This window comes from Toxoplasma gondii, chromosome XII (assembly GCF_000006565.2).
Source record: "Toxoplasma gondii ME49 chromosome XII, whole genome shotgun sequence".
NCBI lineage: Eukaryota > Apicomplexa > Conoidasida > Eucoccidiorida > Sarcocystidae > Toxoplasma > Toxoplasma gondii.
In genome coordinates, this window is record NC_031480.1 from 3,476,917 (window position 1) to 3,489,668 (window position 12,752).

The 12,752-nt window shown below is 53.8% G+C and overlaps 1 protein-coding gene across 1 annotated transcript; it reads right to left on the reverse strand.

Annotated features, from left to right (window-relative positions):
* Positions 1 to 234: 234 nt before the first annotated feature.
* TGME49_247680 (hypothetical protein) lies at positions 235 to 10,317 on the reverse strand. The gene is made up of 6 exons (XM_018780836.1): positions 7,797 to 10,317; positions 6,864 to 6,955; positions 5,570 to 6,047; positions 2,126 to 4,326; positions 1,299 to 1,686; positions 235 to 846 (listed from the first exon to the last, which is right to left on the reverse strand). Exons 1-6 carry the CDS (start codon positions 9,535 to 9,537, stop codon positions 590 to 592), a joined length of 5,157 nt encoding a protein of 1,718 aa, XP_018634974.1. The 5' UTR covers positions 9,538 to 10,317; the 3' UTR covers positions 235 to 589.
* Between the last annotated feature and the right edge of the window lie 2,435 nt (positions 10,318 to 12,752).

Sequence of the window (12,752 nt, forward strand, 5' to 3'; positions counted from 1 at the left end):
AGGAAGACACTTCCGGAAAACTGTCCGCGCAGCTGGAGACAGGAACATCCAGACATACACATGTATATATACATATATATACATATATATACATCTATATATATATATACATCTATATATATATATACATATATATATATATATATATTTATCTGCATTGCGCAGGAAGAGTAGCAGAGATGACGCTGACGACCCTTGCGTCTTCTCCAGTGGTTAAAAAAACATTTCTTCAACGCACACACACTCGAGACCCGCGAATCTCGCATCGCCTAGAGGAGCGATTTCGGGGAAATGCTTTTCCCAGTTCAGCAGAAATGCTGATGAGACGTCTCCTCAATGCCGTTCGGCCTTCTCGTTCCTGGACCTTTTTTTCTCCACTTGGTTATCCTTCCCTCTGCTCTTTTCCTCTTTCCATCCTCCCCTGTCTCCTCTCTCTCTCTCCTCTTTTGTCTTTCGCTCTCGCTTTCTTCGCCATCGCGTTCTTCGCCATCGCTTTCTTCCGTTTCTCCTGCCCGATTTCGCCAATCTCTGTCTCTGCATCGCCTTTTGCTTCTCTCGACTCTCTTTTCTCCCTTTCTCTTCGTCTGTTTCACTCGCCCTCGTCTCTCCAGAGGGCGACATCGGGTAGATCTTCGTCGTCCAGGTCTTTCAGGTTCTTGAATTTCTCTCGCAGATCAATTTGTTCCGGAGCGAGTCTGAAGGGATCTTCGTTCAGAGTTGCCTCTCCTCTGTCCACGCGCGCCAGCCAGTCCTGGTGAACGTTATGTGCTACGTCGGGGTCTTCCACGAGACGCTGGTACTCTGGCGACCGGCTCTTCAGCAGCTGCGGGTTCAGGTACTCCATTCCTGAGAAATCCGAGAAACGCGAAATGATCACGACATGAGGGACTCTGACGGTGATGCCCCGAGGCGACACTGGCTTCTCTCCATACATCTCTCGTCTGCTGTGCTCTCGCTCTCTTTTCTCTGATCTCTGCTCCTCTATCTGTTCTCTCCTCGCCTCTCTCTCTGATCTCTGACCTCTCCTCGCCTCTTTCGGTTTTCGTCTGTTTCTCACTGGGTCTGTCTCCTTTTCGGTTTCGCTCTTCTCTTTTTTCTCTGCATTCTCTCGCCTCTCTCCTTTGCGCTCCCCCCCCCCCCGCGCCCCCCGCGCCCCCCCCCCGCCCGTCTCATGTGTCCGTACCCTGTCCTGCGCGGCATTTCGCGTTTTCGGATTCCCTCGTTCTCTTCCGCAGTCTCTCTTCTTTCTCTCCGTCCCCTCCCCACTTCCGTTCTCTCCTTTCCCTTCTCGAGCTTGCCTGAGGGGACATGGTCGCCTGGGTCGAGGTCGTCAGGGTGGAGGTCGAAGTCTTCGAGACCCCATCTCACGCGCGCCTCTTCCTCCTGAGACAAGTGCGTCTCGAGGTGTGGGCGCTTCGAGGTCGCGCTCCAGTGCTCGTCTGTCCAGGTGAAGTGACCCTTCCGTACATGCTCCGCCGCCATTTCCATCAGAATCAACGCCCGCGTCATCGTCGCGTTGCTCACAGGCTTCTCCCAGGAGAACGTGCCATCGAAGCCGCTGCCGATCAAGAGGCCTCCCGTCTCTGTGTCGTTGAATAAAATCTTCGTCTCCGGTTTGTACAGCCACACGCCTGGGCGGTAGTCGCGCGCGTGATCTTCCTCCCGATTTGCCGCAAGCGCCGTCATCTAAAACGAACAGGCCATGTACACGCAAGGCGACGACTCCCTTTTCCACATGCGCCTCCGCGCGAAACAGAGCAACTCGACAGAGGTCGGTATACAGACACGCTCACGGACGCACAGTTGGCCATCCAAACGCCGACAGCCATCTGTACGCAGGTCAATATCTAATATACATATATATATTTACATATAGATATTTATATATATATATATATAAATATACTCATAGAGATGTCTGCAGAGAGACATCCAGACCAGCACTGGGATACAGCGAGAGTTATACATACATCCGCAGAGAGACAGATGCACCCGCATAGATATCGACATCTTCACCGACGTATATATATCATATGTATAGATGGCGACTTTCACCTACATAAGTAGAATACCGACATCTGCCATAACATATATATATATATGTATATTCGTGTTTGTTTCTTACGAGTGGAGGATCTGGGATGTCTCCAGTTTCGTCTTGTCCCGTGGCGTGGAAAGGCTCGCTGAGGTATTGCCCCTCGGGAAGGTGCAGGTACGCCCAATCCTTCAAGTAGTCCTGGTAGAAAGGCTTGTCAAGATCGTGCGCCGCGTCTTCAGTCACATTTAATTTGTTTCGGATAATCCAGTCTGCGAGGTCGACCTTCTCCACGCACATCGCCTCCTCGTCGACCTCGAGTTCGTCCTCGTCTTCCAGCTTTGTGTGTCTCGGATTCGGCATCACCATCTCGCCAGCCTTCCCGTAAAAGTCCACTTTGACCGCATGCGCGAGAAACAGCGAGCGATACACCCCGGCGCGCGTGTACGGCAGGCGCCGACAGAAGTCTCTCGCCTCTTCGTCGTCTTCAGCGAAAAACAAGAGCGACTCAACAGCGGCCTCCTTCTCAGTCGTCATTGGACTGTGAGGATTCTCCCATGATGACGCGTTCTGCAAAGACCGCAGGTGCGACGCGCGACTCGCAGCCCGCTCGCGCTCCTCCGCCAGGTGTGCAGACACCGCGGAAGCCGCCGCCGACTTCAAAGCAGAGAACACCGAGGCGGTAGAAGAAGAGAGCGAAGACGAGGAAGAAAGAGAAGAAGACAGAGAAGAAGACAGTGAGGGTCTTTGTGTCTCTTGTTTCGTTTCTGTTTCGTTCCAAGGCTGAGAAGATGACTTTATGGCCTCGTTTTTGTCGTCTTGCGACCGGTCCGTTCTCTCTGTTTCCTCGGTGCTGTCTGCTTTTTTCTCGCTGGCGTTTTTCATCCCAAGGTTCGCGAGTTCTCTCGCCACAGCTAAAGAGCCGCCTTGCCCGTCGTCGCCAGCAACGAGGCCGAGAACGAAGGCCGCCGCTGCGCTCACGGAAATGTCGAAATTCTCTTTTGCATTTTCATCCAGAAAAAGGTTTTCTGGTCTTCTCGAGGATCCACAAGAGCCAGTTCCCTGCCCATGGTTCCCGCTGCCGTTTTCCACCTCTCTGTCCAGCTCATGGACCTTTTCTTTTTCCTTTTTCCGCGGTGGGTCCACGGTGCTGGCGACTGTGGCGGCTCCTCTGTTTGAACGTGTCAACGAATTTTCCTCGACTTGAGGGGACTTTTCGAGATGGTTGGATGCTGCGCATGTCTGCGCGCTGCGTTCGGCATGTGCGGGAGAAGCTTCGACTCCGTTGTTCTGCCAAAAGATCTCCGATTCGCTCGACGCCTTTCGCTCAGACGCTTTGCCGTCTACGTGGACAGAGCCTCCCGGCGCGTCCCCAGAGTTGCCGCGGCCCCGAGAAGCCCAGAAAGGCTGAGAATTCAAAGTCTCCTCAACCACGCGCTGCACTACGGAGAAGACGAGTCGCGCGCGTTCGTCCTCCAAAGAAGAAAAGTGAAGAGAGAACGACTCTGAAGACTGAGGAGACAGAGCCGACGGAGCGGTTTGAGGCGAGAACTCGAGAGACTTGTCGCGAGAAGAAGACGCTGCGGTCTGCCTGAGAACTTCCCGAAGCGCATGCCACGACTCGAGGTCGCGAGAGAGGTTGCCAGAGAGGTTCTCAACTTGAGAGACTTCACACTGTTTCAAGAGATTCACCACGGCCTTCGCCGCCACGACGGCGACACGAGCCTTCGCGCCGCGCCTCCGCCAGCGCTGAAAAACGTTCGCATTTTGCTCGGGCGTCATCGGAAGGAGTTGTTCCGGGGGGAGAAGGAGACTGTCTGGGGAGTCCGGCCTTGGAAAAAAAAGGAAAGAGCGACGTTCCACGCAGTTGCTCCGACACAGGAAACGCAGCTGCTTCTCCTGCAAAAGCGTCAAAGCTGGGGAGCGCCCCACCCCCGCGGAAGAAGAGGCAGAAGGAGAGAAACGCACCGAGGAAGCCTCAGGCGCAACAGAAACAGCACGAGAAGAAGAGAGAGAAGGAACCGCAGATGAAGAAGAGGAAGACGACGCAGGAGATGACAAAGAGGAAGACGACGCAGGAGATGAAGAAGCTTCGCTGGCGTTGTCGTTTCCTCTCTCTGTTTCGCCTTCTTCGCGGTTTGGCCACGGCGCACGAGGAGGCGGTGGGAGGTAGAAGCCGAGAGAAAGGTAGATTTCATCTCGTTCGGCGCTTCTTCTCTCGCCTTTGCCAAGCAATATATGTTCCGCCGTGGCGTCGGTCAACTCGTAGAGATGTCCTTCTCGATAGACTCCTGAACAGGACAGCCGAGAAGGACAGACACGGGGGCGAAACGAGGCGTCTCCCACGGCGACGAGGAGACTGATCTCGCACACACTTGAGTCGTCCCTCTCTCTCCTTCCACTCGGTCCAAGATTAGCGATGAGCTAAATGGATTCACGAAAGCTGTCACCCACTAGGAGGTTTGCCTGAGAGACGAACAACCACAACTCTTCCAGATCGGTCGGCACAGACTGTCAAATGGACTCGAAAAGCTTCGCTCCCTTCCACACAAAACACGCGAATCCGCTCAACAGGCAAAGGCTCAGGTTCCGCTACGCTTTCGAGGCTCTGGCTGCCGGCTTCTTCGGAAGAAAACAAAGGGTGCTTCGAGCCGGACGCCTCGTCTAGGTCTTGGGGGTCTGCGACCCGAAACTGTAGACCTCAAATCGAACGTGTCTGGGGTGCAACTTGTGCGCTTCGCGCTTCGTTCTACTCTTTGCTTCGAAACAAGCAACCTGTCACTTCGCGCAACTGAGCGGCTGCAGAGAAACGGTCCTCGACGTTCACTCGGGCAAACAGAGGAAAGAAGCCAGAAAAGGCTCAGGGCTCTCTACCGGTCGACGGTCTCTTCGTGTTTCCTCTGTTGTCGCCGCTCTTCGGCGCCAGTGTGTGTATCGGAGAGGAGGATGCGCCGACAGAGAAGAAGAGACCAAGCGAGAAGAAGAACAGAGAGGAGACTTCACGAGAAGACGAGGCAGGGAGAACAGAAGAGTGCGAGAAAAGGGATGCGAAAAGAAGAGAGAAGAGGTAAAGTGAGAGGAATGAATGAGCAGAAGAAGAGAAGAGCACGACACACTCCAGAGAAGGGAGACGAACAGGTTATAGGAAATCTGAGACTCTAGATACGGCCTTGCGGCAGCAACGTGGGGAAGGCACAAGAGGGTCAACCAGAGGAAACGACGAACAGAGAAGAAATCAGAGAAGAGCCATGAAACGCGGTTGAAAAGGATCCAGAGTGAAAGCAGAGCAGAACATAAGGAGGAAAATCTCACTTCTCATTCCTTTGTTCCTCGTTTTCTGTCTTCTTTGCTGTTCTCTCTCTCTCTCTGTCGTTTGGCTCGCTAGTTCCGAGTGTCTCTTCTCCCTGTTTCGCTCCCCCCCTTGTCTTTTCTCTCTCTTCTTCTCGGCAGTTCCTCCTTCCATGCGCTCTCTTCTCCTCTTCTCCTCTTCTCTTCTCCTTCTCTCTTTCTGCTTCTCTCTCGCTGGAAACTTGCCTGCTTTGTGTTTCGGATTTGATTCGAGGAAGCGGACCGCGTGGTGGAGAGTGGGTGCGGCGAAGACGAAGTAGTCGCCTAGAGCCATGCCCTTTCCGGTTCTCTGGAAAGCGAATCTGTTTTCCCGTTTCTCTTTCTCCAGGGAGACGAGTCGAAACAGCTCCAGCATCTTTGCGGAGCTGTTGCAGAGGCGCGTAGACAGACGCGCCCAGACGATGAACGGGAGCTGCAGTCTCGGGTGTATCGATGTTTCCCACACATGGAACGGCGGATGCGGGAGAGGCAGGCGAGGTCGCGGATCTGCCACCGCCTCTGGCTTTCTGTCCAGCTGCTGCCACAGCGTTTGCTCTTGAAAGAGCTTCTTCTCTTCTCCAAGCAGCGCCTCCACTCTCGCCTCGTACTCGGCTAAAAGAAAGGGAAGCTTCGCCAGGCAAATCGCTGCGTACACCCGCCACCCGAAAGGCACTGACGGCTGCGCCTGAAGAAAAAAGAGAAAAGAAAGAAAAGTCTGGACGGCAAGGTAGAAGGAAACAAGCAGAGCAGACGAGTGAAAACCAGGGAAGTGAAAAGGACACAGAAAGACCCCGAGCCAACTGCAAAAAACAGAAAAGAGAAGAAAGGGAAGCAGGAAAAGAAAAGACACAAAGAATACGGAGGAAAGAGATGAAGAGCAACAAGAGGGGAAAACAGAGGAGACAGAAAGTCCAGACGAAAGGACACAACTCGATCAACACCCAAGGACGAAAAGCAAAAACATGACGTGAGTTAGGGAGACTTTCGTTCTAGAACATTTCGTGCTAAACTCGAACTGTGCCTCAGAGACCTCTATATCGCTTGTGAAGCACCTCTCCCCTTTCGTCCAGGACCTTCTACCTTTGCCTCCTCTTTCTCTGCCCCTTCTCTTTTATTGTTTCTCTTCTCTCCCCCTCTCCTCTCTCTTTTTTTCTCCGTTCTTCTCATTTCTTCTCTTTTCTTCCTTCTCTCTTTCCATCTCCTCTGTCTGCACTCTTTGTCGCTCGTCGCATCGCCGTCCTCACCTTCACCTTAACTGTTTGTCCGCTCCCTCCTCTTCTTCGCTTTTCTTCTCCCCTTGTTCTCTCCGCGAGCTTCCCGAGCGCCGTCGCCATCTCACTTCTTTTCACCGTTCTTCTCCCTCGGTCTCTCCTGTTCTCTCTTTCCTCGCTTCGCTGCTCTCCTCTTCTCCGATATCCCTTTCTTCGCTTTCTCTCGCTATTATCGACTTTTCCTTTTCCTCTCTTCCTCTGAATCTCCTCGCTTTCCCCCTTCTCCTCACCATGTCGCTTTCACGCATTGGCCGCCGCGGACTCTGCCCGAAGTCGCCGACCGCGGCAGCCTCCAAGTTATGCGAAGGCCTGTAGTTGCTTTCTGCAGAAACACGGAGGCTTCAGACACCACTGTTTGCTCCAAAGAAAAAAGTACTGCCCCTTTTAAAGTCTCGCCGAAACCGTTGGCGAAACCCGACGCCGCAACCTTGAGAAACGCACAACCTCGGAAACCACGAAGGACACAGGCCTCTCGAGCTTCTCTACGGAAAGGCCCTGGGGACAAAAACACAACCCCACACAGGCCCCTGTCTCTTCTTCCTCGTCTCTCTTCTTCTCTGAGAGGAATGCGTATCTAGCGCATGGCAAGCGCTGCGACTTCGTAAACAGCTACTGCAGCAGCAGCTGAACTCTCCTGCGGCTGTGCTTCCGTCGCAGGAGTATGTTGACAGCTCGAGCGAGTCGCGCAGAAAAAAACGGGTGCTCGAGTCGGGAAGGGCGGGAGGTTGTCTCAAAGGCCAGAACGAGTGCGAGACTGCGTTCGTGGATCGACAGGAAAAACACCGAAGTCATCGTGCCGCGAAAACGAGGAGCGAGCGCAGTGGCGCAGACTCCTTCTTCTCGCCTCTCGTATTTCTGCTTCTGGAGGAAGGTGAGTGAGCAGACGGGAGGCGATTTTCACTGGCGAGGTCGAAAATGTCGCAGCGTTGCTTCCGTGAAGCTGTTTTACGAGTCGGGCTCCTCTCCGTCCCCTTGGCAGCTGACGCCGTTTTTTTGACATGCTTGCTTCTAGAAAAAGCGATGCGATACAGAGACTCAGGATCCCAGGAAAGAGACGCTTTTTTTTCGGTTTTTTTCGAGCAGTGTCACAAATACTCATCTTCGTCGCTTCGCTCTCTGTCTGTCCCCCGATTCTTGTCTTCTTTCTCTCTCTCTGCTCTGACCTTGAAAGGGGGTCCAGTGGGGATTGTAGAGATGGTACGCTCGAACGTTGTCTGCACCGAAGTAGTCTCTTCTGTCCGCTTCACGCTCTTCCTTCGTAGGCATCCGCCGGATGTCCTGCTTCTCCTCTTCGCTGATGAAGTCCAAGGGAAAGGGGAGAGGGTCCTCAGGGTTGTCTGGAGGTCCTTTCGGCAGGGGGATGTTGTGGTAGTAGAACTCCGGAAGCGAGACATCGGGAGCAGCGTCTCCGACCTTGAAGCGCCCTGCAGCTTCTTCTTCTCGCCGATGTGACCAAGCCTCCTTCTCCGCCTCACTCGAGCCACGCACGCTTCGCTCGCGTCTCCTTCTCAAGGCCTCTTCCTCGAGAGATGTTTCGGCGTCACCCCACAGCCCTGGCGCCGTCGCCCCTCCAGGGGACGACGCGTCTCGGCGGTCCGCCTTGGCTGCCCGCGATCGAATCAAGAAACCTCTCTTTGTTCGGCGCGGCTCGACTGCATGCAGCAACTCTTCTTCCGGTTTGTCTTCTTCTTCGGAGAGACCGGCAGACTCTGGGTCTCGTTCTCTTCGCTGGCGAGAGGCGGTGGACGCAGAGGAGAGGAAGTCGACATCTTCCGCGAGAGAAACGCCGAAGAATTCGCTGTCTTCGCGGACGCCGCGCTCGTCGTCTGGCAGATGGGAAGAGAGAAACTGCGTCTTCCGAGCGCACAGGCCCCGAGAGGACTTGGGAGAGACGCGCGGTGGAGAAAACACAGAAGAACGAGGTGGAGAAGGAGAAGCAAAAGATCGACGAGAAGGACAAGCTGAGGAGACAAAAGAAGCAGAAGGACGAGAAAGACGAGAAGGAGAAGCGGAAGCGAAACGCAGAGAGACAGCGCGGGGCGTAGGTACAGGGCCCAGAGAGCTCGGAGTCGAGGCGAAGGGACAAGAACAGTCCGAGTGAGGAGGAAAGCATGTGACAGAGGGCGGCGGGCAAAGAGAGCGGAGAGCGAAGCGATGTCTTGGCCCTCTCCTCGACCGATTCCAGTGTGCAGACAGCGACCCGATGCGGCGCGTCGCGTCCGAAGTTCCCTTCTGCGTTTCGCGCATCAACAGCCAGAGAGCGCCTCCGCAGAACACAAAGGCAGAAAACGGGGAAGCCTCATTTCTCCGGGTGTCGCGTCGCGCTCTCCCGCTGCCTCGTTCTTCTTCGTCGGTCTGCGAGTCCGCCTGTCGAAAGGGAGTCCTCTTCCTCCCTCCCGCCGTCTCTCCTACCGCCTCACGCCTTCCGCCCCAGATGTTTGTACACCCGGAGGAGAGGCATTCTGCGGGAGAGAGGCGGAGACCTTCGGGAGCTTGCGTCGCAGATCTTGGTCGGGACGGGGAGTCTCTGTCGCGGAGAGAAGAAAGAGAGACAAAAGAGCCGGCGCTGCTCGTGGCAGGAGAGAGATGCCTGCCGATCGAGAAGAGGCATCTTGCGGAGAAGTCTTTTGCGGCGCTGGCGCGAAAGGCGGTTGACAGCGGGTGGTGAGAGGGCTCCCAGCGGAGAGAGGCGGCGAGTTGAGAAACGGGAGGAAACGAACTCGAGCGGTGTCTCCGTTTGTCTCCGCCGAGGAGGGCACTGTGGGGATGGCCGCCCCGAAGAGGCTCAGACAGAGAGAGACCGACGGAAGCGGTGAGCCAGATGAAGAGGGAGAGACGAGAGAGGAGAACCGGGAGGAGAAAAGGAAGCAGGACCGAAAAGAGAAGGGAGAAGCGAAGGCGCATTTTTGCGGGGAAACGAAAGCCATCTGTCCAGAGCCGGTGTCCCCCCGGAGTTGGGGGAGAGAAGGAGAGTAGAAAAGGAGTCAAAGCGTGAGGAGAGGAAGAGCAGAGAGAGGAAAGAACATGGCGGGTGAACAGAGGATGCGTGATAAAAAAGGAGAAACAGGGGAAACAGAAGAAGAGAGAAACAGAGAGAGACAAGGAGGAGACATCAGCGAGAGGGTGTCACGAAGCAGGAAAAGAGAGCCCGAGAGAGTAGAAGAGAGACCCAAGAGGGAGAGAGGAGACGACGAATAGGCATTCAACAGGAAAGCGCAAGCAGCTTGCCGATCCCCCGGTCAGCAGGAGAAAGAGGCCAACAGACTCTGTTTCCCTACATGGCGGAAGAAGAGAGAGGAGAAGGAGAGCAATGTTCTGTCATGAAAAATGGGTGGAAAACGACCATTGTTCGACGACGTGACCTGCCGCAGTCTGTTGGGAGACAGGCGCGGGCAGACGAGCATTGCGTTCGTCTGACATAGAAGGCAAGAAGGTTTTCAGAGAACGACTCTCTCCTGTAGCACAGCCTCGCCCCCCATGTTCATCCACTCGTTTTTCCTGTCACACATGAGGGCTTGGGAAAAAGGAGATTTGAAAATATGTAAGAAACTTGGCCAGATGTTTTCTGTTTCTCGATTTCGACCCAGCTGTAAAGACAGCTGTCTTGCCCCCCCGAGCGAATAGAGATCGACCGGCGTTGTTGTTGCAGGCGCAGAAGCGTTCTCGTCGTCCTCTGAATCATTTTCTTCTTGAAGAAGAAACCGGACAGCCCGATCTGTTTCTTGGATTCTCTACAGGCAAGGGAGACAAGATCACGCTCGATTCAAAACGCAAAGTTCTGGTGGATTCTACACATCTGCTGAGCCGCTGTCGCGCGAATGCATGCAGTTTGCTTCCTGTGCGACTGCTGAGGTCGGTACGGCGTCGAGCGAGGACGAGGCAGGAGACACTTGCGAGCTCCAGTGTCTCCTTCTCGTCTCTGTCAGGTAGCGCCATTGTTACATTTTCTCTCGTCTTCTCCTCCACACTGTCTGACGCGTCGCCCAATCGAAACTGAGGCGTTTCTTCTCTCGGTTCTCCTGCGTGAGCCGTGAAGCCGCGCTGCTCAACGCCACGGCGAAGCGAGTAAGTTTCGCGTTCTGTCTCCACCTTCCTTCTTCCAGACGGGCATCAGCAGATTTTATCTTTTCTCTGTCTTCACTTTGCGGCTCGTTACTTCTCTGCGTAGCGACAAATCCACTAGGACCTACGCTTTCTTCCGTGACATCTCTTTGTATCTGTTCGTATCTCCATCAATCTTCTCTAGTATGTATATACATATATATAATTCTAGTATATATATATATAATATAGGTGCAGTTGTATAAACAGTTCCGTCATCATTTGCCAAGATGGATTTTCCTGTTTCATCTGTAGAGGTGGGTCTGTACTGAATAGATGAATTTTTTTTTGTGTACGCCTGTCTCAGTCTCTGCGTCTCTCTGGGCCTCTATCAACAAGTCTGTGGCTTTAGTCTGATAGTATCACTGTGCATTTCTCCGCTTGATTGCAACAGATTGTTGAGGACTGTCTACGACCGCGAGATTAGCTAAATCCAGCATCGACTCAAAGGCAGATTCAGAAAGGGCATTTCACCCTGCTCCCTCAGAAGGCTGCGGCCAGTTGCCGTTCCTCTCTGGTTCTCGCTCGCCTCACTCGTGTATTCATGTTTGCCGGTGAAAGTCGAAAAGAGGCGAGAGAGGAAACGTTCGGAAGGCCAGAATGAGGGGGGAAAGCGATCGGCAGAAGTAGGTTGCTCCAAGCCAGTGACAGGTCCGTCCTTCTTCAACTGCGTAGTTACAAGAGAGATCTACACCGTTTTCTACAGACTTTCAATTCCAGTGAGCAGACGAGAACGTCAGCTTTTCTCGTAGATGCGCCCGCCGTGAAATGTTGCAGAGAAAACAGGAATGTCTCCCTCGCAGATTCTGCTTTTAGGAGACAGGAGAGCTGAAAACCGAGTTTCACAAAGTCCGAAGAAGCAGATCCCTTTCAACTGCTCCTGTAAACGGTATAGAAGAGGGAGCTGCGTCTGTCTCTAAGTGAGAAGTACCCTTGCACAACTCGGTCAACGAAAGCACAAACGTTCGGGTATGAGAAGCAAGGCACTGCCAAGCGTCTTATCTGAGGTGTCTCGATGAGGCGTGAGTCTTTATACCTTGCTGGATTTCTGCTACAGTTGAGTTTTTCTCATGTCCTGAGCAAAACGCAGAGTGGATGTTTCATCTAGTTCGAAAGACAGGCGTTCCCCGCCATTTCCTGGTTTTATTAGAGTTCTCTTCTGGAAATCCTCTTCAGTGCCTTTCGCCTGCCGTTCGCGCTTCTTCGCCGGAGCGAAACGCTGGTGGGAGTGGAAGCGGCTTCTTCACGACAGAAGACATTTTTCACGGCCACAGTCTTCTTTCGCTCTCCTCTTTCGCGAGTCTCTGAGCGACGAAGAGGAGCAGCGCAAAGAAGAAGTGGAGGCCGCAGACAGGAGGAGACAGTCCTCAGAGACAGCTCGTAAGTAACGCTGTCGCAGACGCGCCTCCTCCTGAAACGAGGCCTTTTTGTCTTTACAACGTCCACCTCTGCACTCAGAAGCACTCGAGTTTCCTTTTCGCGGCCACGGTGAAAGAAGAGAGCTACATCTGCTGTCTGCGCTACGCCGCATATCTCAGTTTCGACGCCTTGACGAAAAGACATGTGAGTGCTCTTCGCTCCTCAGAGAGCGGAGGAGGCGAAGTGAAGCGAGAGAAGACGGGAAGTGCGAGACGAAAGTCGAGCAGACAAAATGGCGAGAAACTCACAAGGGACCTGCACAGAAGAAGACAGAAAACGCAGTGGAAGACAGTAGGGAAAGCAACGAGCAAAGCGGTGAACAAAGCAGTGAGGGAATCAATGGCAGAAGGAGGAACGAACAGAGACAAGAAGAGCGTTCTGACAAGCACAGACGAGAGCGCAGCTCCTTCGAGAAACTCAGACGCCGAGAGAAACGAAGAAGTTGTCAATCGAGGAAAGGCGACCTTGGAAAGGAGATCGAGGGAAGATCAAAGCGAAACGCGATTTCGAGACCCGCGAGAGCCGTCGTTCCTCCTGTGTGGCTACCGCCTCCACTCTGCCTGAAGAATGTCCATTGTGGATGCTTGTACCCTCAGATG